The 26,291-nt window shown below is 39.4% G+C and overlaps 1 protein-coding gene across 10 annotated transcripts in view; it reads right to left on the minus strand.

Moving 5' to 3' along the window:
- Window positions 1-26,035, minus strand: part of MYO3B (myosin IIIB) — a 236,679-nt gene extending 210,644 nt beyond the window's left edge. For 5 of the 10 annotated variants that reach the window (XM_074548518.1, XM_074548517.1, XM_074548516.1 and 2 more), the window contains exons 1-4: window positions 25,407-25,917; window positions 20,504-20,569; window positions 20,271-20,310; window positions 165-348 (exon numbers count right to left, since the gene is read on the minus strand). In XM_074548518.1, the coding sequence (XP_074404619.1) occupies window positions 165-348; window positions 20,271-20,310; window positions 20,504-20,510 (231 nt within the window). In that variant the 5' untranslated portion in view covers window positions 20,511-20,569; window positions 25,407-25,917. Of the gene's footprint in view, window positions 1-164; window positions 349-20,270; window positions 20,311-20,503; window positions 20,570-25,406 lie in introns of all 10 variants that reach the window. The other 5 variants (XM_074548519.1, XM_026791672.2, XM_074548522.1 and 2 more) reach the window with 5 other exon arrangements.
- Between the last annotated feature and the right edge of the window lie 256 nt (window positions 26,036-26,291).

A 26,291-nucleotide genomic window follows, 5' to 3' on the forward strand; every position in this document is an offset into this window, starting at 1 on the left:
CTAAGTTGCCATTCAGTTGCTGGTACTAAACTCTTCCTGTAAATGCATTCTGTAAAACTCTTGCCTTCTGGATGTTCTCAATATGTTACACATTTGATTTACATTTCAAGTTTAAGAATTCTTTTAAATTAACATTGAAGTTACAGTTTAACATTTTTACTTACACTGACAGGATCCAGAATCTTTACTGCTGCCAAGCTTCCATCTTTCTTATTAGCAACCTTATAGACTTTACCATAAGTGCCTTTCCCAATGGTCTCTATAATTTCCCAGGTATCTGAGGGATCAGCTAATGATTCTAGTCCAATCATACTGGAATTATATTGAAACAATCCATACAATGGCTTCCTGGAAAATAAAGCAGACAGAGATACCATGGGAAGCCCTAAGTAACTTGGTACTAAAGAAGGCATCCTACGATAAAGAAATCAAATATTGTCCTAATTTAAGAAGAAATGCAGATAGAAGCACAAATGAAAACCAGACAGAAATGTAAGATCACTCAATGGAAAGAAAACACCGAAGACTGCTTTTCCTTCCTTAGTTGAGTGTGTTTTTTGCTTCAAACATTGTCCCATATGCAGCACCATTCTAAACACATTTTAACAACTTCTGACAAAATAGACCCTTCCCTTTACTGCACACCTTTCAATGGACACTTGACACAACTGAATTAACTCAGCTCATTAAATGAGGTCCTATTTCTGGTTTTAAAAAGCCATGTCAGGGTTTTTCCATAAACTTGTGTAATGCCCCCTGGAGATTGCCAGACAGGCATTCAGTAGGTACAGCCTCATAATATCTGATATATATAAAACAGGGCTACATACAGCTAACAAAGGTTGAGACTTGGCTGGTTGGTATCAAAATACAAGCCAACTTGAAAATGAGGTACATCACTGGGGTGATCTATCACTGTTGGGCTGTTTCCCAACAACTGCCCTTGGCTCTCTGTCAGTCAATCAGAGTGCTATGGTCTGTTACACTGGCTAAACCCCTCAGAAGAGCTTCAGGTGAGGGGCCTTGTTTCCCCAGATACTCCTGAGTGGATCCTGCAGCAAATGGACCACTGCAGCCTATGCAAAGGGGGCCTTTTCACCCTGGAATTACATATATGGTAAGTTCTGGAAATTAGGAAAATGACAGTACCATTTTAGGATTTCATGTAAAGTAATAGTAGTTCATCTTGTCCCTGAACTGGAATAATAGAAAGGAAAGATTAAATTTAAGATGGTATTAACTTAACTTTTCCATATTAATCATTATCAGAGATGCTCACTGGTTGATGGCTGCTCTGAGAAAGAAAATTTTTTGCCCATTTGGTGGCTGACAGTGGGTATATTAGCTATCTGTGTGCTTAACCAGGAGATGTAAAGTCCAAGTGTGTCCAATCATAAGAGTGTGATAGTGACAAAGGCAACAGAAGGCAACACCACCACTGACTGCAAAAGGACCCAATCTTTGGAGATGGACCAACAAGCACCTCAAACCTACACTTACACTTTAAGGTTTGAGCCATTTCTTTCTAAGAACACCTGATAGCTGCAGATCTGCCTGAAATAATTTTTAAAACTTGCTGTCTTATCTCTTCAGCATTTCTACCATCAGTAATAACCAGAGAACACCTCTACTTCCCTCCTTGGTAAACCTGTATTTGCACCAAAGCTGATGCCAAATAATGTATGAAACTGCTTTGGTCTCTTTACCAAAAGAAGGCCCCCCCAAAAAAAAAAAGAAGAAAAAAGGGGAGCAAGGTAAAAAAAAAAGGCAGAATCGTTATAATTTATCTGCTATACTAATATAAGTTATTAGGACAGCTCCTCAATATTTGATCCAATCCAGCATGCTGCAAATACAGAACAGTATTCTGAACACATAAACCTAGTACATTAACAGAGAAGGAGGTGAGCTGAAAGACTTCTCTGAAATCAGTGAACAGACTGCACTACATGCATTGAAACAGCAGCTACAGATCTGGAGCTCCTGATAAGCCAACCTCAAGAACAATGTTTGCTTGCAGGGTGGGTGTGGTGGAGAATACAAAGATGGGAGCAGCTGCATCTCATAAAAAAAAGCAACACAACAAGGTATTGAACACATGGTTTTAATGCTTTAAGTAAAATGCTAAAGACACTCATGTGCAAAGAAAGAGAATAGACTGGAACTAGCTTTGATACAACCTTACAAGGAAAACAAAGACAGATTGAAAATAAGATCTCTGTAACTATGAGAACTACCCTATCACACAGATTTGCCAGAAAATTATGCATGGCACTCTTTGTACTAACACAATATTATGATGTGTCCTCAAAGCAATTGTTGTGGATAAATACATCTTTCCTTAAAAAAAGAAAAAATCTGATGCCATTGCTTGCTCTTGTTCTGAAAATTATAACCCTTAAAATAGTATTTCCAAACATTTAATTTCATTTACAAACATTTCATTGACATTAACATTTCATTGTACCAGAAGACAATGTTGGCAAAATAAAATCTAATGCAAAATTTTTACAGATGGAATCATGATGGATGACTGAAGAAAAACTTTGGTGAGCATTTTAGTGAATTGTGATAACGTGGCAGCATTTACAGATGGCATATTTATGCATTACTTGGAATCAGAGATGTGAAATTTGTACCATAAGCCTGCTTAAACCAAAACAAGCTCCTCTTGAAATCAAGTAATGTCTATCTAAATAAGGCTCTACACCTGTCATCTGTAAAAGTACCTTTTGCATCTATGACATCATTGCATTCCTACAACAGAACAATTATTTTACAGTACGAAAAAGCAAAAGAATAGTATCTGTTATATCTTCAATAATGTAAAATCTGGATTTAAAACACCTGAAACCACCACAAAATGTAAACATTATGGGGAATGGCTGAAGTTGTGAAGTAAGTTTGTGCTTTTCTTTTGCTATTTCCTGATTTGTTAAGCTTCATAAATTAAAACATCCTTATTTTAACAAAGGCTGCCATTCACTTTTTATTTATACAATGAAAAGTTATGTATGAACCCAACCACTTCTGCAACAACAACACATTCAGAAGACCTTAACGCTAAAATATTGCATGTGAAGTTTATTTATGAAAAAACTTCTCCTTTTACTCCCCTCACATAAGGCCTCACATAGCTCTGGGCTTTGAAATGAGGTACAAAGATTGGCTTCTATAGCTCTGGGCTTTGAAATGAGGTACAAAGATTGGCTTCTATCTGTAAAAAACTCAGCAGTACCCTCCCCAGAAGAAGCCTCAACATGTTAGAGACCTACCAATTACAAATATTTCTGCCATCAGTTATAGAAAACTTCTCAGTAGTTAAATTTGTTTCTTCTAGGAAAGCAAAATAGACAACACCAGATACTAAAAAACTACACTTTGGCAATTAACTCTACTGGCTAGGGAACATGTTACACAAAGCTATTTGGGACTGCACATGTTTATGCAATTTGAGGCAGCACTACATGCCATCAACAAACCCCTAGCGCTCTACCCTGTTTTGCACACCTGGGGAAAGGCAGAATGAAAGCACAAGGCCAATCTGATGGAGTCTACTCAAGCTGCTCTGAGGGACAAAGAGCATGATTCTTTCTTCTAAGACATAGTAACTTAAATCTTGAAAAAGCTGACCAACCAAGACAAACAATAGGATTAGACAAATATTTATTAATAGGCTTCAGCCACTGACACAGTTTCTTTCTTTTATCCATGAAAAGAGATATTCCCCATCAAAGTAAATTTCATGATTCTCTCATAATACCTGACTTCTTCTGTTTTGTAAACCTTTACTGTCAGAACAAATTAAATCAGACCAGGCATGACAGACTAACTTAAATGGCAGTCAGGAAAATGTGCAAGCAACATTTTTCTACTTTTAAATAAAATACTTCTCTTGAAGATCAACATTAGAATCAATGACTGGATATTATTATCCCTTATCAGTATCCTCATGATAAAGTGACTACATGTATTATGTACATCATATAAGATATAAGATATCATTAAAAAAAGTATATGTTACAGACAGTGCACAAATCACTTTTCTATCTGTGAACCACAGCCTTTCAACTGTATTCCATGGCTCTAAACAGCCTCAGAAAAGCCATCTAGAAAAATACGTGGTGTCCCAGAGGTTCTACTGTGATATTCACACCTAGGTTGTGAAAACAAAACAAAAAATTCCAAACTCTATATTCAACATGCAGATATTGTTAATGAAATAATTACAACTGGAATAAAATCAGCAACTTCTCCTTACAAATTTATTATCACGGCTCTCTTCCTCAAAAATTACAGGAAGAAAAGGGACTCACAAGCCAGAGAAACAGCTTTGCCATTATTGCTCTATTTTCACTACCACTTCACTCAACTCCTACACACAACAGCGAATCCCTTCTGCATTCCAAAATGCACCCTCTTCTACTTACACCAAGAGGCATTGTCTATAGCGACTGCAGAATTAGTAAGGGTCTCACTTCAGCCTGGTGCTTTCTAACAATCATGATACACAGCACTAGGCAGTTGTGATTTCTCTTATAGCTGATAGGGACACAATAGCAATACCAGCCAATACCAGTGAAAGCAGTGAAAATCCTGCTTCCATACAAATAGCTCATAGACAGGGCTCCTCTCTGCAATGTTCCATTTGTCTCACCCTCTTGTCTCTCTCATGAAACTGCTGGCTTCAATAAATGCAGTGCAAATGCACTTCTGGCATTTACATGCTCTGTGGAAGAGTAACAATGACATATTCAAAAGTAAGGTATTTCACTCCTTGCAGAGAACTCAGTATTGCTCCCAGGACACTAAACAGTAACTCCTTGGCAGAAGAATTCAGAAGGTGAAGTTGACATTATTAGCTACAGCCTCACCTAACCATGACAGACCCTATTCTGCTGGCTAGTAGGGGTCACACACAGACAGCTACCTCAGAAGCAATTGTTAGAGGAATTAATGAACCAAAAAAAGGCACAAGAAAATCAATAGTCAGAACAGCATCCTCTGCTACTCTCCTCCTGCTATTTCTCACTGGCTACGTTAAAACAAAGAGAATGTCAATATCTTGAAATTAAGCATACAAAAGAAAAAAAAAAAATCTATGAAGACACCATCCTATAACTGTTCTCAGTTGGACCCAGAACGAGAGACTGCAGAATGTGCTGTGAATAGTTTTTTTGAGATGAAAATTGATGATGGAAGAAGATGAAGGAGAAGAATAAAAGCATATTCAAAAGCTATTATTGATGCTATAAAACTTATAAACAAAAAAAGAACCGTACTTTGGCTGATCACATATTTTCACTAGGCAAACATAAGGCACAGAACAAGACAACCAGAAGAGAACTGCTGTTATTTATAGATGAAAGGTAGATCTCTGAGAACACTCCAGCTAAATTCAGCTCACAGAACAAGTCTCACTTGAATACACAAGCCATGAAATCAACTCTGGGTGCTCAAACTGGAAACAGAAAGAACATAAGTGGGAATACATGTTCTCTCTTTCCACATATTCTAACTTAAAGTTTTTATTATTTGTGCTTACATTCTCTTTGTCTACATAAAGTCCCTTAAATTCAGAAGTAACTTCATTATTTTCTCTTCTTTTGTTTCCTTTGTATGGATGGACTAGATACTCCAGGCTTTTAGACTTGCAGTATTAGCCCCAGAGCCAGAGTTGAGGGATGACCAGTGGCAATGGATTGTGTCTGGATGCCAGCTCTGATGAAAGCATTGTGATTATTTGCTCCTTTGTCTTGTCTATGCTTCCAGCTCATCACAGTATGAATCACAACCACATTCCTAGTATCAACCATAATACTCTGACCACAAAACTAGCTACTGACCATCATGGCACAGAAATCTAAATGTCACCTAGTTCTTGAGAAATAGAGAGAACAAAGAACACTCTAGTCAAATGGTAAAAATTCATACCACCACTCCTAAATCACTTCTGAAGTGGAGGTGCTTCTAAGATCATAACCTTAACTCAAAGTTTTGGATCAAATATTTGAATCTAAACCAGAAAACTTCTCATTAGTATCCTGGAAAATGTATGGTAGGAAATATATATGTGCCTAGTCCAGACAATTCAGTACATGTTTTCATTTAGATTCATTGCATAATAATGTGCTGCATTACAAATGTTTGTAAGTAAACTCGTGTTGGGCCCTTATATTTATGAGAGCAATATTAACCTTTGTCCAATAACATTTGATCATTTTTGTATTGTTCGTATAAATCAAACTCCTCAGGGCAAGGGGTGAATACATTATCCTCACCAGCCAGTTTCATAAACAAACACATCCAGGATGCATAAAGGTAAAGGTCAAGTACAGCTCTGGCCCTGAGCAGCTCCCCTGCAATCTTCTGACTGGGTGTGCATTTTCAGTCTTTTCACCAGGACTGTGTCAGATCAGGAGGCACTCCTAACTCCATTGCTGAGTCACAAAACAGAAATCAACAAAAACTTGCATTGAAATTTTGAGTACCACTGAAAATAAAGTCCCTGATCATTCACACAGAGCTACAATACATTACATTTATTTTAACACTAATTAATCAGTTCCATATCTTCAACTCCAAGGACCTGAATAAAATCCTGTATCTAGTAATTTAGCATTATTATTAAATTAAACATTATTAAGCAGAAATTCTTTTCGAAGACCAGATCCAAATATCTGAAAGCCTGTTAAGAAGAACAGGTAAACAATAAATTCTGATCACTGGTGCTCCTATTGCAGAAATGCTATTTACATTAGCTATTGAAATAGAATTCCAACAAGCTAAATACACTAAAGCAGTTACAAATGACTAACATCTAACACATCAGCTCCATCTCAGGCTGTGAACTCAGCACTAAACTAAAGCTTATAATCCCATGACCCCATTCAGTCATAAACTGCAGGTGGCAGATCAGGTGGCTACCAGGTACACTCCCCATGTGTGAAAAATCAATACCTGAGAAGGTTTTCTCTGCCTCCTTTGGTAGCAATGTACCAGGGCAAACAAAATGCATGTGTTAGTGCTAAAACGGAAGGATGAAGGGCTGCAACAGAACGGTGACCCACAGACCAAAAGCAGGCTCTTCACTGCAGTGTTAATCAGAAAGTTTGATAAGCTTTGTGCACGGACGAGGAAGAAGAAATCTAAGACAGATGTAGGATAAACTTTGGAAGAAAATAACGGCAACCTTACATTAGTGACCTATTTTCTGAAACCAGCTTATCTTATATTGGATTTCTGTCCTGCTAAGCATATCAGAATTCTTCAGCACCAAGCCAGCTTCCTCACAGGGAGAGCTTGTTTCACCATGCTGCACAGAACTGTGCTCCATGCACTGCTTTTCATGCCCAGTATTAGACAACAGTAGTGTGTGTAGTATCTGTTAGCTTAAGATGCAGTCATGGAGCTGCAAATAAATTGGTCCAATCCTAACAGCTTCACTTCATTAATGCTAAAGATCGTTCTGACACTAATTGATACTGAGCTTGATCTATTTAACAAGTCTTTTACAAGCAGGAGCTGAAGAATTAAAGCCACTTTGTCATTCACACAGAGTGAGCAATAACTACTTAATATTTTGAAGGGATCTTCCTATTGTTTCACAATATACCTTAATTGTATAATGCAATCAATCATAATTCATCACCATAATTCTCCAGTATTTATTTTACAGCAGCTTTATTCTAATGCAGATTTCAATAAGTAGAGATACTCTCTTTTATCCATAAGAAAAATAATAAACTATTAATCATGATATGAAGAATCTCCCTTAGTGCTGACAATGACTTCTTGCTTAGGATGAAGCATTTTCATCAGTGAGCTAGTTGTTATGCATTACCAGCTTGTGTGCAGTAGCCTAGCGTGACACCAATTTGCATAATTTCTCTCCTCTAACAGGCTTCAAAAATAATAATAGGCATATGAGAAAGTCCATTATTTTAAACTTATTTCAGCAGCTATCTTCAAGGAGCAGTTATCAGAAGAAGCTCTATAGAATTAAGTTTAATAAATTATAAATGTATTATTTGGGTTATGCTTTCTGGGCCTATAGCCATGTACATTTAATTCTGTAACAAAGACCAAGGCAAAACCACAAAGCAATTGGCTTGACATCTTCCCAGACAAGAGGCAGGACTGGGATACTAAGCAAGTTTGCAGATGATACAAAACTGGGAAGAGCTGCTGACTCCCTCAGAGTCAGGGAGGCCCTGCAGAGAGACATCAACAAATGAGAGGGCTGGGCAATGGCCAGTCATATAAAGTTCAGCAAGGGAAAGTGCTGGATTCTGCACCTGGGATTGGGCAACCCTGGATGTGCAGACAGACTGGGGAATGTGGTGCTGGGGAGCAGTGCCACAGAGAGGGACCTGGGGTCCTGCTCACTGGCAAGCTGGATGTGAGGCAGCAGCGCCCTGGCAGCCAGGAGGGTCAGGTGTGTCCTGTGGGCATCAGGCACAGCATGGCCAGCTGGGCAAGGGAGGGATTGTCCTGCTCTGCTCTGGGGCTGCCTCACCTCCAGTCCTGCAGTTTTAGCCACCACAATGTAAGGTATTAAACTACAGAGAAATGTCCAAAGAAGCACAATAAATATGGGGAAGGGGCTGAGGGGAGCTGTATGAGGAGCAGCTGAGGTCACTTGGCCTGTTCAGCCTGGAGAACAGAGACTGAGGGGAGACCTCATCACAGATCTGCAACTTCCTTGCAAAGGGAAGAGGAGGGGCAGCACTGATCTCTTCTCTTGGTGACCGGGGACAGGAGCCAAGGGAATGGCCTGAAGGTGTGTCAGGAGAGGTTTAGGTTGGACATCAGGAAAAGATCTTTCACCTAAGGGGTGGTCAGGGTCCCCGTGGAAGTGGTCACAGCACCAACCTGACAGGGTACAAGAAGCATCTGGACAATGCTCTCAGGCACATGCTGTGACTCCTGGGAATGGTGCTCTGGAGGGCCAGGAGCTGGACACAATGATCCTTGTGGGTCCCCTCCAACTCAGTATATTCTGTGATTCTGTGACTGTCTAAAGGTAGTTGGACAATGCCAGTACCCACTGCTGCACAGTGAACTTGAAAATCAGTTAGGATTTTGGGGGTACAGATAAAAAAAGACAGAGTGATAAACACAGAAGCAGCTCAGAGCTGTTATACCTGTGTATGTTATTAAATAATGCTTTATTCTACAGGGAGTTACAAAAACAACTTTTTTTTTTCTGATCTGAACCCAAAAGAGACCTTACCTCTTATTAATATTAAGATAAAGCAAGAAGAATAATGTCTTAACATACTTATATAACTACTGGTGGATCTTTTCTTATCTTCCTGGCTTATGCATTTCTACACTGGGAATACCAAATAATATTGCTGCAATTTTCCAATTCTCTCAGAGAGTAATCCAGTAAAATGTCTGGCCTTATGAATTTGAAGAGCAATTTAGATCTTGGTCCACTTTACTACACCTTTTGATATATGGTCATCAATAAGAAAGATCTGATTTATCTTTATCACACAAGTCTACACAATTGACATTAAAGCCTGATGTCCACTAATACAAAAACACACCACCAAAATACTCAACTATCCTATTAAGTGAAAAGATACAAGCACCCCAGGAGAAACAATAGATGCCAATACCAACAGGAACAAAAATTCTCAGAGCTTGCTCCTGTCAGCTATTTCACACTGAGGAGCACTAATCAATTTCAATTCCTACTGATCCAGGGGATTTGAAGGAGATTAATGCCTCCAAGAGCTGAGATCTTGAAGAGAAACAATTTAATAACAACAAAATTGTCCATGAACTTCCAGAATAGAATTTAAACACAGAATAAAGTATCAAACTGGCCTCTCCCCCAAATTAACTCTTGGGTTGCTGCAGATGGTCTGGAAGAAACTTAAGAGAATTCCTGAACTTATTTTACAAAGAGAAAATATGACAGGTAAGAATGCTGTATCACACACTGGGTACAGTAACTATGACCTAGAATAATCAGCCTTTAGCAGTTCATTAGCAGCTATTTAATTTTCTTTTATACATACTGTTCAGTTTATGTAACAGCTCTGCGCTCAGTACTGCGAAGTTTCAAAACTTGAAAGAGAAAAACGTTTTGTGATACCCTTCAAAAAAACAGAAAAAGAGAAGAGATAAAACAGTTGTATGTCACCACAAGCAGCACTGAAATGTCAGTTAAGGCAGACTAAAAGTAGATTAGATTGCACAGACAATATGAAACAGGATCTACTGTATTACATATTTAACAATGTTTCACCTTCAGCCATTTTCTATCACTTCATATGACAGTGGGTCATTTCCCCTTTAGTAAGGATACCCTTTGCAAATAGTCCTAGTTCCTAACTTGCTGTTTAAGCGAGGAGTACCTGCTAAAAGAACAAAGTTTGAAGCACCATAAAAGCAAGATGAGCAAAACAGAAACTGACACGATCCAGTTAAGAAAGATATCTTTATGTAGCGTGAGTGATGTGGTGTAATGAGGATGCTTCTTTTACAAGATAGCATTACAAACAGAGCCTACATTTCAAATACAATCCTAAGAGTTCAGAGAACTCTTGACTAGAACTCTCCTCCTGTACTGCAGAAATCATATATTGTATGTGCTTCAGGTTCTAGTTACAAATTGGACAAACTAGTACCTTCCAACAGTAATACCTTGCATTGAAAGGTGTCTCCTACACAGCCATCCCAAGCTACAACTCTACACATTACAGCAACGTCCCACTGCAACAGCCCTGTCAGAAGTCTCATCTGCTGTTGCCAGGTGCCAGTGCAGAGGCAGCCCCATGGTTTGCTCCAAGTGTCCCTTGAAGCTCCAAGCATTTGGCTACTCTCATCAGACCTGTGACTCTGTAGACTGTCTCAGTTAGCCACAGAGGCATGCTGGCAGCTTCTTCTCCCATGCCTTGAAACCCTCTCAGCTCCACAGCACGGGCATTTTTAAACATATGTGTGAGCTGAAATAAATATATGCACAGACTTAACAGGGTTTCTGAAAACCCCTTCAGCTATTGCAAGGAACATAAACAATAAAAACAACAGATATCTTGTTTTGACTTCAATCTCAGCTTCCTGACATCTCAAAGTCTTTCAGCTTTTTACTATAACCAGGAGTTCCCAGTCTCACATTTCAAGCTTGAGTCATTTACTCTGAAACACATTTGCTCTTTTCTAAATCCCTCGTCCTGATCTCTGCAGCATGCTGTCTTTTTGTGAAAAGAGAGGCTGATTTTCCTTCAAAATGGCTGATCAGAATCCCCTTCCTCTAATCTTCTGCCCTGCCTTGCTACGTCATTCCTCTTCAAACACACTATGTGACCAAAACCTCCCACTGAATTTCAGCATCCCACTTTAAAGTTTGATAATTGATTTGTCACACTGAGTATTCAATCCTTTATTTAATGCCACACAGTCATCAAAATTTCATTTTTCCTATTTGTTTTACTTTTGTTCTTTTTTCCTCTAGCTTTTGGCAGGCACAAAGTTTATTTCAACCAATCTACAGAAGCAGAAGCATATCAAATAATGCAAATAAAACCACATTCAAAATGATGCTAGTAGTCTGACAGATTTACACAAAACCCTTCCCAATGTCAAACAGAAATTACAATTTGTATATAGATTCCTTGAATTGTCCCAGCTGTCAATACATTTTTACTATACTCACATTTCTGTAAATGGACTTTCTCCCATCACTATTCTTCACATAATGGAAGGTTTGTTACCCAGCTTAGAAAAACAATGCTTGCATCAACAAGATATTCCCTTGAGGGTGTTTGAGCAAAAACGATATATTGTGCTGCATTTTTGGAAATTGTCATATCTGATTTACATCCTTGTGTTGTCAATTTTACAAAGGTAATTTTCTATAATGAATTATTTATTTCCTGTAGTAATAGACACCTAAGATAGTCTTAAATATTTATATGTTTAGTTAATTCACTAATGAAAACTGAAGTAATTCTAAATTGGGATGTTATCTCAGAGGCATGGGGACCCTACAGTCTGCTCAACTTTTACATTAGTGAAGACAATCACTATGTGGGAAGCAACAGGAGGTGGAATAAACCTGCTCCTGAAAGCATGGTACAGCAGTGGGCCCAGGTATCAAGATACAATATTTTTGTGGGCATCCCAGAACAAAATTCTCACTTGTCTCTATCTCTGTTCTTCCAATTTGTAAAACGAGTGGTAATATCCTCTAATCATACTGCTTTGCAGTCCATGGGCTTCTCACTAGCATTCCAGAGAGATTCCTCTTCAGCAATGGAAATAATCTCAGACTGAGTTATTGGTTTGTCCATTGACCTGTGCAGATCTTTACAACATCTAAGAAATATTTTGGGTTGCTGGATGCCTGAAAGTAGTTCAGTAGCACCTATGGACTGCAAGTCTACAGGCACAAATTCCTTCAAGTTACTTGGCTGTACTGGTATAACCCCACACCCAAACCAGGTCAACATAAACAGTAGAAAAAGAGTTTACTTACTGCATTCATAATAAGACAAGGCAGTTTACCAAGGTTTGTAAAGTCAAAAGAGAATAGAAAATTGGAAGGAAAAAAAAAAAAGTCTGCATCCATTTAGAGTCATATCCCCCTCCATAATCCATCCCTGTCTCTGGGGCAACTCACCTGTGTCTGCACTTTCTAAAGCACACACTACAATCAGTTATCTAAGAAGGCAGTAATCTGTTTGTCCATCAAATAATTGCAGAAGGTGACTGCTTTAGGTCTCATGTGAAAAGTCTCATTTGGCTTTTTTTATTATTCTCATTTGGCTCAAATTCTTACAATCTATTGTGAAGGATAACATTAGCTGGAAAATGGCCAAACCTCAAGGGAAAAAAAAAACAACTCTCTAAATGGTAACATTTACTTTTTACACATTTGTCATGTTGCAAATTCACAACCATCCTTTAAGCACACACATAAAATGAATCAAGATGTGTCTCATAGTTAAACAAGTCTTTTAAGAGAAGCAGCATGTGATAATAATGAATGTTGCTGAAGTCAGTGGTTTAGCATGCAATCCTATTTTTGAAGGATGCTGTAAAAAAGCAAAGGTGCTACTGCAAACATTAGGGAACAGTGTTCCAGACTACCCATGCTGCTGTGCTCTCATCACTACTGAGAAAGGTCAGCTGCAAACGAATAATGATTTTGAAACTGCAAATTTTGTCTTAGCTTTAGGGAGAAAAAACCAACCCATCTGACAGAGACAGATTAGGGAAAGCTACATTCTGCTGGACTTGATCTCTGAACAATAACTCTTTCAAGGACCTCAAATCTACAGTGATTTCAGAAATTATTCACAGGCCTCCTAGATTCCAGGAATAAAAAGGGAGGAGAAAAAATTAGGAGATGTAAGCCACAGTTCATTCTCTACCTTCAACTACTGATTGTCAGTGAAAAAGGAAGCAAAAATCTTTCAGATGATAGATTCTAAAGTAGTGGATCTAATTGCTAATGCAGATGTAGAAAGGAAGTGCAGTGCAATGTCACAAAATCAGAAGCCATATAATACTCCACATAAAAACAAAATCCATTATAGGTTTGAGTTTCACTACATGTACAAAGAAAACACTTAAAAAATGTGACTGTCAAAATATGAAGAGACAACCATGAAAATTTAGAAGTTAAATAGGTCACTGGTAGAGAACTTAAGGAAAATACTGAAAATCCAGAGTTAATACTTGACAAGGCAATTAGATTGTGTCAGCAACTGAAGTCATTCATGCCAAAAGGACTCCAGTCTTGAGTGAGCTGTCCTGTGACATAATGAAAGTGTTCATGAATCCAAAACAGAAAACAGCCCTGCAGCAGACAGGCATGTGAGCTCTGACTGAAGCAAGAGCAGCATGTAAGACTGCATGTAGTTTATCAACTACAACAACGAGCCCAGAACAACGCCCAGCTATTTTGCAAAAGCTCACAGTGTCAGGGCACTTCACATGGAAGCTGCATTTAACCAGAGGCCGTTCTCCTTGGTCCCTGTCCAGGCTATCCTACAGCCATGCCTGGGCCTGCCTGTCCTTCCAGGATGCCCCAGCTCTGGCCCATGGCCCTGCTGCCTCATTGGCTCCTGGCTCCTGTGATCCCCCAGGGCAGCCAGCCCACACTGCAGTGCCCACTGGCACTTCACTCAAGCCCTTGTTCTGCTGGCCTCCCTCAGAACATGCAAATCCTCGCACACTTCTCAAACCAATGAGTAGTGAGACCTGCAGACCTACAGATTCCTGAGTGTGCATCAAGACACAACGCCAGTGAGACCAAAGAGCCTGATTAACACATGAGCCAGATACATTTTTCTCATGATCACCATTTTCACCTTCTAAAAAGGAAGACAAATGAAAGTGCACATGCTACAGTATTACCTGGTTATAACTGTTAGGGTTCACAGACTCTTAAACAAATATTTATTTTCTGTTCCTTATGGTAACACTGTTTCTAAAGAAAATATTAATTGAAATTAAAAAGAATGCAGTGTGGACCTTGTTATGCAAACATTTTAAGGCAAGCAAACGCCTTTTTGTACTTTTTCTTTTTCTTTTCCTCCTTCACACAGAATAAGCAAGCATTTGAGGCCATAAGGACATTCTGTTCTTAGTTAAGCAATTATTTAGACAACCAATATTTAATTACAGAAAAAGCCACACTGTAAGGTAGAACCTTATTTCAGAGACAGCTTTTTAAAAAATCCTCTCTCCTAAAATCTAATTTCAAACTTAATAATTTTCTTTCTATTAAATAGAGAGCTCCTATAGAATGCTGGCAATTCAGTATGTATTATTTAACAAAATTATTCTTTGCCCAAAATGATAAAATTATTCTGATTTGTATGTCTCAGGAATTCATGCAAGAGCAAGATCAAGTTTGAACACTAACAAAGTATTATTCTGCCTAATGAAATATTCATACTCATTTGTCATCAAGACTTTAATACGGAGGAATACAGCCTTCTCACTTCTATCTGTAAAGGACTAGCAAAGATCTTCACTTCATTTAATTCTGAATGTCTCCTGAACCACTCCTAGTAATTTCCATTTCCTGTACAACACAGTACTAGATACATTTAAAACTTACTTAGAAAGATGACTCCATATTTCAGGTAGAAAAATAAAGTTTATACACACGCATCACCCAAAACTTACAGTAGTTTTTCACCATTAAAACTTCAAGCTACCGCTATATTTTCTGCATCTTTCCAGATGTATCATTAAGTTCAGAAAAATCAGATTAAATAAAGAATAAAAGCTACACGACAGCATGGGGAGGCAAATACAACAAAACTTTAAGACAGCTTTATCAAAAACCATACCTTGAGGAAATGCCACTACTGCAGCCTTGTCCACAGTATAACCTTGAAGCCTAAAATGCTGTTTTTTCCATTTCACTTCTTGTGGAACTAATCAGATATCAAAAGATGTGCCACATCTTTTGATAACTGATTAGACAGATACCAAAACACATAGACACAGAATTTTACACGTGAAAAACCACCCTAATTTAAGAAGGGGGAAGCAGGGTGTGGATTCTTCTCCACAACTTTTTATGGGGAAAGCACTTTATCTGATTTAACAAGTACACAAAATTGCATTCTCAGGTGTTCCTTGTATATATTTCACGCCCAGTCTTTCAACCTGTCACAAAGAGCTCACTCACTTTCCAGCTCAGACAGCAGATGAAGCTTCTATACCAAAGGCCTTTTGGCACATTGGTCAACAGGTGTTCTTTTCACAGCAGCCAATTTGTTGCTATGAGGAAACATGAAACCAAACACATTTTCTTGGGAGTGCTGCTGAATTCTGTGAAGCTCACAGCTGAGCAACCTTAAGCCATCAGAAATCACCACATTACCACCTTTTGCCCAGCTAATAAATCAGTTAGTTTCTCTTTATTACAATATCTATTATCTATTATTACAGTCAGACACCATAGACCTTCACTCCTGAAACTGCAAAGAGGTCAAACTATCTCTAGTGAGAAGCAACTTAGCCTTACATGAATCACCCACATATTTCTTTAGTTTATCATTAGCTGACTTCTGCAGAGCCTCCAAACCTTCTGCCAGCATATAAATTGCTTCTGGAGCAATAAAACTAACATCAGCAAGGGAGTTGCACTAACATCACTTTCCTACATATTAGCAGTTGTTAAATTCAAGTCACTTAATCTAACAGCAGTCCTTCCTCCTCATTTGAGGACAATATTCACAGTGTTCAATACAGCAACCAGTTTAGTTTTATAATCATTCTTCACTAAGACAGTGTTTTGCCACAAACCATGAGGCATCATACTAGATATAGCTTATAAGCAACTTGCTTACCTTTTGGCATATATAAAATGTTCACTACAAAACAATGTAAGATCGACAGCTGAAAAATATCATTTTAATTTAACTAATAGGGAATTTTCCTCATTAACATAGTTGCAAATGATTTTCAACGATTTTTCAAAACTAAAAAAGATAAAGTGATTTTTAAATACTCTTGACTTTTGAAGATACACTATTTTTCCTTGAATTCATTTTTAACCACAGGAAGTTTTCTGAATTATGTACTATATCTACTGTATTTATCACATCATCTCTCCTGGCTGGCCTCTCAGAATCATTAATTCAATGCTCCATCTGCTGCAGTTGCTCATGCCACAGATGACATTTACGTTGGCTTTGTTTCCTCAGAAGAAAATACATTGGAAAAGGTAGTCTGACAGGTCTCTATGTCCATTTCACAGGCTAAACACAAGTTATAAAGATCATTCCTGTAACAACTGACAGAAACAATGAGAGAACAAGTGGAGACAACAAGATGTGCACCAAACGTGCCCTCTTCTTTCAAGGGAATTGAAATTATTTGCATTTATCATTCATCCTTCCAGTAGGTTTAAAATAACAGTGTAAAAAATACCCCAGGAGACATGGAAAAGGCCATCCCACTCTACATGTTTCGTGTTTTACAACTCCTGCTTCATGCAGGAAAACTGCCATCAAAGGCAATATTGCATTCTTTCAATATCAGAAAGAATTCTTTAATTTTTTTTTCTTTCAGAACAGATTTTATATCAATTCTGTACAGCAAACAGAACGATGTATCAAATAGCCCAGCAACAAGTTGTATGGATATACTACAACATGACAGGATTGTCTCATGGCAGAGAGAGGGTCAGTGAATATTACTCATTTACAGCATCCAAACTGACCAGTAACATATTTACAGATCAGAAACTTGAAGACAGCATCTGCTCTGCATACACCTTTAATACTTTATAATGTATTAAAAAGTATGCAGTAACTGGGACAAGGAATTTTGCAACAATTTTTTCTTTTTCTGAATAAAAAAACCCTCACCTATATGGAATAACAGCTTTAAAAAATATTTTTTTAAAACAAATGCCTCAGTAGGATGACAGATTCTGCCAAATCTGCAGTGAGTTGCTAAGCATTCCATGAAAATAATTTTCTACCATCAGCCAGAGTCTTGGTATGTTCAGAGGACTGACCTTCAGGATGCCTTAGTCCTATAGGAAACCTTTACTCTGAAAAATCACTGCACCACACTAAGCTACTTCTCCATTTCCATTTTTTCTTGTTCTTACTTTGGGTTAAAATTTTGTATATATTCTGTACATGCTTACAAACAATAAAAAAGGAGAGAGTGTGAAAGAGAGAGGGAGAAGGAGAGGGAGAGAGAATTACTGAAAATGTTTGTCCTGCATGTCTTTCAGGCCTAAATTAATTACAGTTCATTTCTACCCTTCTGTTCATGCCAGCCTGGGTAACAGAGAATAGTAGTAAAAGGAAGATTTAGAACTCTCAACAGCATTGGTCAGCAAAAACTAACAGAAAAAATTATTCTTACAGTGAACTTCCATAAACCATTTCCCTCTTTCTGTCACATTTGCACAATGCCTAAGGTGAGGGTAGAAGTAGCAGAGAATACTACTAGAAATCAGGAAACTTTTCACCTGGAAGAGTTCAGTAAATTCTAATTGTGCAGGGAAGTATTTAGGAAACAAAACACTGGATGGGATTTTTCTTTTTCCAAGAAGCAGTCAAATGCAAAGACAAGATTCTCTTTGGGATCAGGACCACTGTTCTAGTTCTGTACCTACCTAGGAAATCATAATGAGTGGAGACAGCACTCTTCCAAACTGTTTTAAGCAGCATTTGTAATTGTTTCAGATTTCAGTGCCATGAGAAAATGTTCCTTAAATATTTCTACATTTTCCTTTATTACCCACAAAAAAGTGCCAGAGATGCATCTACCTTCCTCTACCTATTTTTCTATGCAACACATCACTTCATATGAATCTCAAATCTCTATTTAGTGTCTGCTTACAGCTGTCCTTAAGCTGCCCATGGTAAAACAAGTGACCTCCCCTTTGCAAGATACCTCCCCCACTGCAGGATATTATAAAGCCTTTACCAAAACATTTACAATATGCTGCTTATTCGTGACACAGAGTCCTCCTAAAAACTGTTCTGTAAAAACCGTCTATCTCCATAAAGTCACAACTAGAAGATAGTTGTGGATCAAGGAGATACAGGACTGCAGTTAAAAAGCTCTATTCGAGACCTGGGTCCAAATGTAAGCAAGAGGAAAGGCTGGGAAGACAGCCAAGGTAAGGCACATCTGCATACCTACAAGTTCAGAACAGCCTCCATCGCAGAGTCAGAGCTGTGTCAAGGATAGAGTAGAAGATTTACTTGGTACTATGACAATCTGATTCACCTTGGGCTTAGGGCAGCCTTACCAGTAAAGGTATCATCACTGCACTCCACATGGTCCTCCACACAGTCCAAAACACATTTATATGTTTTCAAGTCACAAAGTATTTTGGAGAACCTGTGGCATATACTAGAAATCACTGTGCATTCTATAGATATATCTACCTTGCAAAAACAGCTTTGTCAAGGACAGGCATCAGCTAGCTAACAGGAGTCAAATCTTTTATACACATGGATAACTGTCTATCTCTGCAAAAATTGTGCTAATCTAACTAGATTTTGTCTTGCAAGGGTGGAGATCACCTCAGCGCGACAGTGCCAGCTGCGCTGTCATTAGCGCCGTTATCACAACGGGTTCACAAGAGCTATTCTTGTTACTACACATACATGCAAGAATGGGCTTTTTTAGAAAGAGCTAACACTTACAATGTGAAATTCCTTAGCTGGAAATTGGTACCTACAGCATTAATATTTTCAGCGAATTGATTCCGCTTTTAAAAATTTTTGATAATGAAATCCCCAGGTTGCATTTCACAATAGGTTGACACTGACAGAGCCGTGAATCCTGATAAGAAAGAAAGCTACCATTTTATTTCTTTGGCAAAGAATCCAAGCAGGAAAAGGTATACCATGAGTCAATTCTTCAGACAGGAATTATAATGAAAGCAGTAGTGGCTGCACCCTTCACAATCCATCCTTTCTTATTGTATCAAGGCTGTAAAAGCTTATTCCTCCTCCAATATTCTAGGCACTGCCCCACATCATAACTGTCAACACTACAAACTCCTGAGTCAAAACTAATAGCCTTTAAGGTGTGGTTTATAACAATCATTCTTTTGAAGGAAGACAACAGGTAAGGCCTGTAGAAACTAAGCACTGAACTTCCTTTCAGAGGTGGGACTAAAGAGTTACCTAAAAACCATACCAGGGAATTTCACCAGTCACAGAGATTTGTATTCATCATGCCACAGACCACTCAGTTCAAAAGCCTCTCTTCAGCAAGTAGTTTCTGAACAGCACTGGAAAGAGAAGGGCTGGAAAAGCCCAAAATTGCATGAGCAGTTCTACCCCTAGGGAGTGTTCAGAAATGGAATTACACCTCTAGTGCAACCTATCAAGTATAGCTGGGCTGGTACAGAAAAGAATGGGCATACAGGAAACTATGAAGACCTCATTGCAAAGCAACAACTGTCAGTAACTGTTAGATTTAATTACATGTTCTCCATAACTTTCACAGTGTTCTTGGCATTAAGATGAAATTAGGAATCAGCTATTTTGCCTGGCTCACTAGCTTTACTTCATTACATGAGAAACAAAAAACAAAAATAAAACAAAAAAAAATCCAAAAAGCAAATTAATAACTACAGCTCCAAGCAGAGAAACAGTCCCCAGCTACCAGCTGACATCTCTAAGACAATTATGACTTGCCAGCAGAACAAGACAAGAATTTGTCTGTTTTGTGAGTAAGTCAGAACAACACATTTAGTTTTTCTCCAGGGTGCCACAGGTGATGACACTTAAAAACTTTCTTACCTAAACTGGTTTGCTTCAGGACTTGCTGTGTTCTCATCTGCTGAAGAAACAGAAAAAGCCAAGGCTTGACAGTCTTCAAGATATTTGAGATCTCTGGCATTTTTCCAGATATTTCAAAGTAATAGGCTGCCCAAGCTAGCAGTTGGTACAAACCTGACTGCATTATAATTTTATTCCAAAGCTGACTAACAACAAAAAAGAATAGGTGAAAAACTAAAGGTTGAATTCCTCACCTGACATAGCTCCTGTTAGCCATATGCTCAAGCCAGCAAAATGTACTGTCTCTCTGAGCAATAAACCTAGAATAGGCAAAGGCTGAATTATTAACAAGAACATGAGGAGGCCTTAAAAGCACACGATGAATGAAACAGAAATACAAAGCTTACAGTCTGAGTTAGTTTGTAAAGGAAACTTAGCTCAGTTGACCTATTTTGAACACTAAATTGCACATGGAAAGAAGCAGAATGGTGTTTTATTGTAATGCAGGGAAATTATGAACACAGTCCCTTAAAACTGTCTTCATACCAGTCTCTCCCAATGTAGAATTTCACTAAAATAGAAAAATCTGATTTTTATTATATGGTGGCTGTACACATTCCCACTCCACTGGTCACCTCTCTTTTCAGTCATTAATTGCTAATGTGCTTCCAACACTCTATTTTGGCCTCCAGCTTTTTGTACCAAACATTGTAGATGTGCTCCTCAAGCAACTTACAACTGCACTGATACAGTCTCTAGGTTCATACTGTATTTCAGGTTTAAAATTGGGTCCTCCAATTAACTTTTAATATGGCACAGCACAACAGGAATGAAAGCAACAGATAACTAGGCAAAGGCTGGAACTTCTTTCACATAACTTTGTGTCTTTGGATATTGCTGATAGCAACTAGAAAGTACCAACGAACATAAAAAACCTTGCCAGGACAAAAGGGGATATTGACACCAATTCATCCTCTCAAGAGAGAATTTTCCAGTTCCTCTGTATTCTGTTGTGCAGCATTCTTGTTATCACTTTCAATGCCATGAAGCAGACACTAACAATTAGCACAGCATTCAGAAAATGACATTATCTGCCCAGGCACCTCATACTGTTCCATCTAAGTGTTAGGTTCCTAATTCTGGGGGTGGGAGACACAGGACTCACCTTAAGTACACAAATGTGAATATGCACATGGAAGTTGAACATCTAACCCAACATTCACAACAAGAAAATAAGACCAGCATATGAAGCCTGGAGGGGAGCATCACTCAGGAAAAGCAAGTCTTTATCTGCATGGTGCCTCTGGGAAACTGGAATCAAGAGATTTAACTTCCTTACTTAAATACTTTCCCTTACTTGGAATTCACCTTTCTTTCTTATACCTTAATCTCAACTCCCTACTGGTTTGAATCACAGGCAGCCAAAAGTAAAGTGGCAGATTCCCACCTTTAGACACAAAGGCAGATGAACAATTAGTTCCTGAATTACAGAGATTAATATTAGTTTCGGATATATACAAGGCAGGAAGCATGTGTTTATTAACAGAGGTACTATCTGTTTTATAGAGTCAACCTTGCTATTTAATACACTATTTTCAGTCATTGTACACAGTGCAGGAACAGTAATTCTGCTCAGATTAAATACAAGTAATTTTTTTTTTTAATCAAAATGCCCAGCTTAATATATTGTTGAAGCTTTCAGCCATGAACACTGACCCCTCTGAAAATTATATCCCTTTCAAGTGTTTCAGGTTGCCAACTACAGAAATCTCCAGGGGTTACTGCAAGCATTGCTCTGTGAATCAGAGGGGTTAATGAATCACTATTATTTCTGCCACAGTAGGGGCATAAGCCTGAAGGAGATGAAATTTTCTTGAAAATTCTGGAAAGTGTATGTGATGTGAGAAAGGTCAAAGCAAAACAAAAAAAGTCCATGCAGAATATTAAGAAAGCAGCTGAAGAGACTGGTAGCAGTAATTATGCCATTATTTCAAGTGGGCTGAACATATTCCACAATCCCCTGTGTACTGAATGCACCTCTCTCCATAGTCAGTATGCTACCATGCTTCAGGAGATGAATAAATTTTCCTGAATTTTCATCTATTTCGTAAGAAATACTGTAAAATTATCTTAGTCCACTGTTTTCATACATGTAGTTCTGCAAATGTCTCCTTTATCCACATACAGGGTCAGTACTCCCTCTCCACACAGCAGGACAGAGGCCATGTCTGAGGCAGAAACCAGGTGAGGGATGGAGAAAAGAGGACCAGTCAGCAAGAAGCTATGACACAACTTGTTCCTTACAAAGCAGCACCACCAGCAAATGAAAAACGTTGCACTTCCTCCCCCTCACCACAGGCCAACTCTATGGCACTCAGATGGAAAAGCTCAGCCTTACACTGGCAGTCATTTAACCCAGAGCAGTGCCATTCCAGCTACTGCCACACAGCTTTTCAGCTTTGGCAACAGAGAAGCATGTATGGTCCTACACAATGCATTATTCAGAGAAGTTCTCTTTCCCAGAGAGGGAGAAATTCCTTGCAGCCATTTTACACAAATAAACAACAAAAATCTGTCAAATTATTTTCCAGATTTCTGATGTGGTGCTGTGTTTCTTCACTATTTATGTCACATGTTCAACTCTCAAAACAAGAGCTGTGCAGAGATGTGAAAGATGGATGAAAAGCAGAACAAGTTAGGAAGGAACTAGCAGAAGATTGATTTTATGCATTTTATTTATCCATCTCCATTTCTACCTGAAGAGCAGTCACTCCACTGTCCATAGAGGAATGGGTGTTTCCCTCAGCTGTACACTGTAACCCCCCAGGTGACATCACCCTCACTGTGTCCTTTTAAATTTTCCTGCTGCAGCTCCCTTACCTTCTTCCTCTCTTCTTCCTCTTCCTATCACCCCTCTCCATTTTAGGAGCAACATGGCTTTATCAAGCAGCAGAGACAGAATCCATCACAGCAAATGAGTCCTCATGCTGGATTCCTCAAGGATATTCCTTAGCACTACAAGGAATATGCCTCCATATTTTCATGTGTCATACAGGAGTCTTTACTAAAAATGCCACTCTGAACTTGTGTCCTGAATGATTGCCAGCCCCATGGCAGCTTGGTTATTCTGCTGCAGTACAGTTCAGTTTAAACTCACCACAATTAGAACAGAAACAAAAAGAACAATTCCTACTGAATGAAGTGCTGATTCTTCGTGCAGGTGCAGAGCATTCCCAACTTCCCTACAGCAATCAAGCCCCAGACATCCCTCTGTTCGCTGGCTCTCTACATTACTGAAGTTCAGCTGTAGACTGGTAAAAAGCTTTGTGTTCACCTGACCAGTTATGCTCAGGGCTTGTATAAAGCTTTTTTCCTCCTCTTCCTTTTTTGTTACTGATCTATAGGCCCTCCTCCCTTGTATTTCCGTGGATCATGAGAATTCATTTCTAGGGACAGTAAGTTTGGAAAAACTAATGAAAGAGAAGCTACAGGCACAGAATGTATCTCACTAAGTGTTCAGATGATAACTTAAAACTAGGGCTAGGTTAAAAAAAACCCAAACAGTAAAACCCAAATCTTTAAGCAGAACAAAAGTAAACCCTCATGATGACTTTCAGGACTTCAAACCCCCTTCCTGTACACAAATGTTCTTTGATTACTCTCACAGCATGGCATAGTGCATCAGCACTTCATTCATTACCCTCTTCTCCTCCAGTTTCTCATTGGCCAGAAGGCTGGTAATGACAGTAACTTCTGTCTTTGTAATACAAAATGTTTCTCTTCCCCAGACAGCCTGCACTCCGGAGTCCCCTGTTAGTGAGCCTCTCCAGGCATTAGCACAGCAAGACTCATTGTCTTTGTCCAATGAACTTTTTATTGAGAAAGCATTTGGCAAAAGCACTGCAAAACCAGTCCTGCAAGCTCTTAAAGCAACCAAACAGGCATAGCATTGCTAACTAAATCCTCTTCTCTGCAGTTAGGAAGTCAATAATATAGATACAGTACTTCTTCACATCGAGGCTTTGGGGTGGTACTGGAGAATTCACTTCCTCTGCACACACACCAACCGGCAGCACACAACGCTGAGAAGGAATCTCCCAGGGGCCCTCTCTCCAATGCGCACACACAGTGCTGCCTGCAGATAATGTTCCCACAGCTTCCTAACCATGGAACACCACCAAGCAGCACGTGTCAGCACAGAACTCAACATTCTCCCTGTTTCTTAAACAATCCATTTGCACTTAAATTGACTTCCATTATTAAAAGGGTCTGAAATGGCTTTTAGAAATCTATATCCACCTTGACTCCTAACCAGATTACTATATGAAAATCTTAGCCCAAAGGAAAAATAGCTCTGCTTGGATCAAGCCATTTTTATTGTTTGAATAAAATTTGGGTGAACTCTATTTTAATTCTTGTGTTACAATCTTAATAATTAACACCAACTTGGATTAACATTTGAAGGAATAAATTATATAAAGCTGGAATATTAACTGCATTACAATTTGAATTTGACATAAGAATGAGATGGACTTCAATTTGGGAATATAAAAAGGGTCTTGAAAAAGGATTTTATGTGTTTTCAGAGCATATTCTGCAAGACTCCACAGTAGGTTAAGATACAATTTATAGCTTTTGACAGAAAAAAACTCAGTAACTGCATCTAACTTGCTGACAGTGACCTCTATTTCTATACATAACGCTAGGTGAGATTTCTGTACAAGAACATAATTTTCCACATAATAACTGCAGAAAACGTCAAAACACTGATCCTTGGTTTCCAGTGCAAGGAAACTGAAATTCCAGAGTGCAGCTTTTGAAGGGGCAGATGAAGTAAGAAAACCTAGCTTTTAAAAATGAAAATTAAAAACAATTTTGTATTCACAAAACTAAATGCACCACTTCAGAGAAATAAAGAGGAAGACATTTTAAGTTAGCCTTATCTCAGTCTGCGTGCAGCGCTGTCTATGGATAACAGTACCTTTCCTTCCTTTTGCTAATAGTTTCATACCTGTATGTACCCAGGAGGAAGATTTGCTTAAATGAATTGTTCAAGTGTTATCATAGTATTTCCAATGTATATTATGGTCCACTAGTTACTATAGGTCGCTTAAGGAAATACTATACACTAGAGCTAGATCTATTTAGGGAACTTACAGAAACTTTTCTTCAGTTATTCATGGCCTTGTCCCGATGGGCCTGAATCCCGTGTCACACCTAGTTACTTCTTGCCTTGTAGAATCTTCGGCCATTTATAATCGTGGAAGTTTTTTTTCCTGAGCATTCCTCACCTATGATTTTGGAAAAACAGGTACAGCTGGTGGCCGCCCCGGAGGCGGGGTACCCGCACAGGCTCAGCAGCAGCGCTCCCAAGGCGCCGCCCGTGTCCCCAGAGCGCCCAGAACCCAGCTCAGCGGGGCCGAGGCCACCTCCGTCCCCGCCTAAGACCGCGGGGCCGAGAGCAGATTTCGCTGGGGCCAACACCGGCTCCCGGCGACACTAAGCCCTGCCAACAGCGACTCGCTAGAGAAGTGACAACCCCTGCCCGGCTCCGAGCGCCAGAGGACCGAAAGGCGAATGGCGAACGCCATTTCGAAGCCCCTCTCGGCTGAGGCGCGACTCCCACCCCAACTGGCGGGGGGGCGGCCCCGCAAGGCCGGAGAGCTGGCGGGAGCTGGGCACACCTGAGAGACAATGTTCTCTCTGTCTCGGCACGGCTGAGGAGCCGGGGCAGCGCCGCTCGCCCGCCGGGCCGAGCTGAGGCGGCAGCGGCCCCGCGCTGAGCGAGCTGCGGCGGGGGCGGCGCTCGGCCCCGTGAGGCGGCGCGTGCCGCCCCTCAGGGCGGGCGCGGCCCGGGGCTCCGGAGAGGGGCCCGGGGGAAGGGAAGGGAAAGGTGCAGTGAGCTTTGATGGAAATAAAAGTGATGCCGACGTGGGCATAGCTAGCAGCAGTCCCTCTCTGCATTCAGTTCATTGTGGAAAACAATAAATTGCGAGCGCAGCTCCACCTGTGCTCTGAGAAACGGGTCCTGGTGAAGGAAAC

The sequence above is a fragment of the Zonotrichia albicollis genome, chromosome 10 (genome assembly GCF_047830755.1).
Source record: "Zonotrichia albicollis isolate bZonAlb1 chromosome 10, bZonAlb1.hap1, whole genome shotgun sequence".
NCBI classification, from domain to species: domain Eukaryota; kingdom Metazoa; phylum Chordata; class Aves; order Passeriformes; family Passerellidae; genus Zonotrichia; species Zonotrichia albicollis.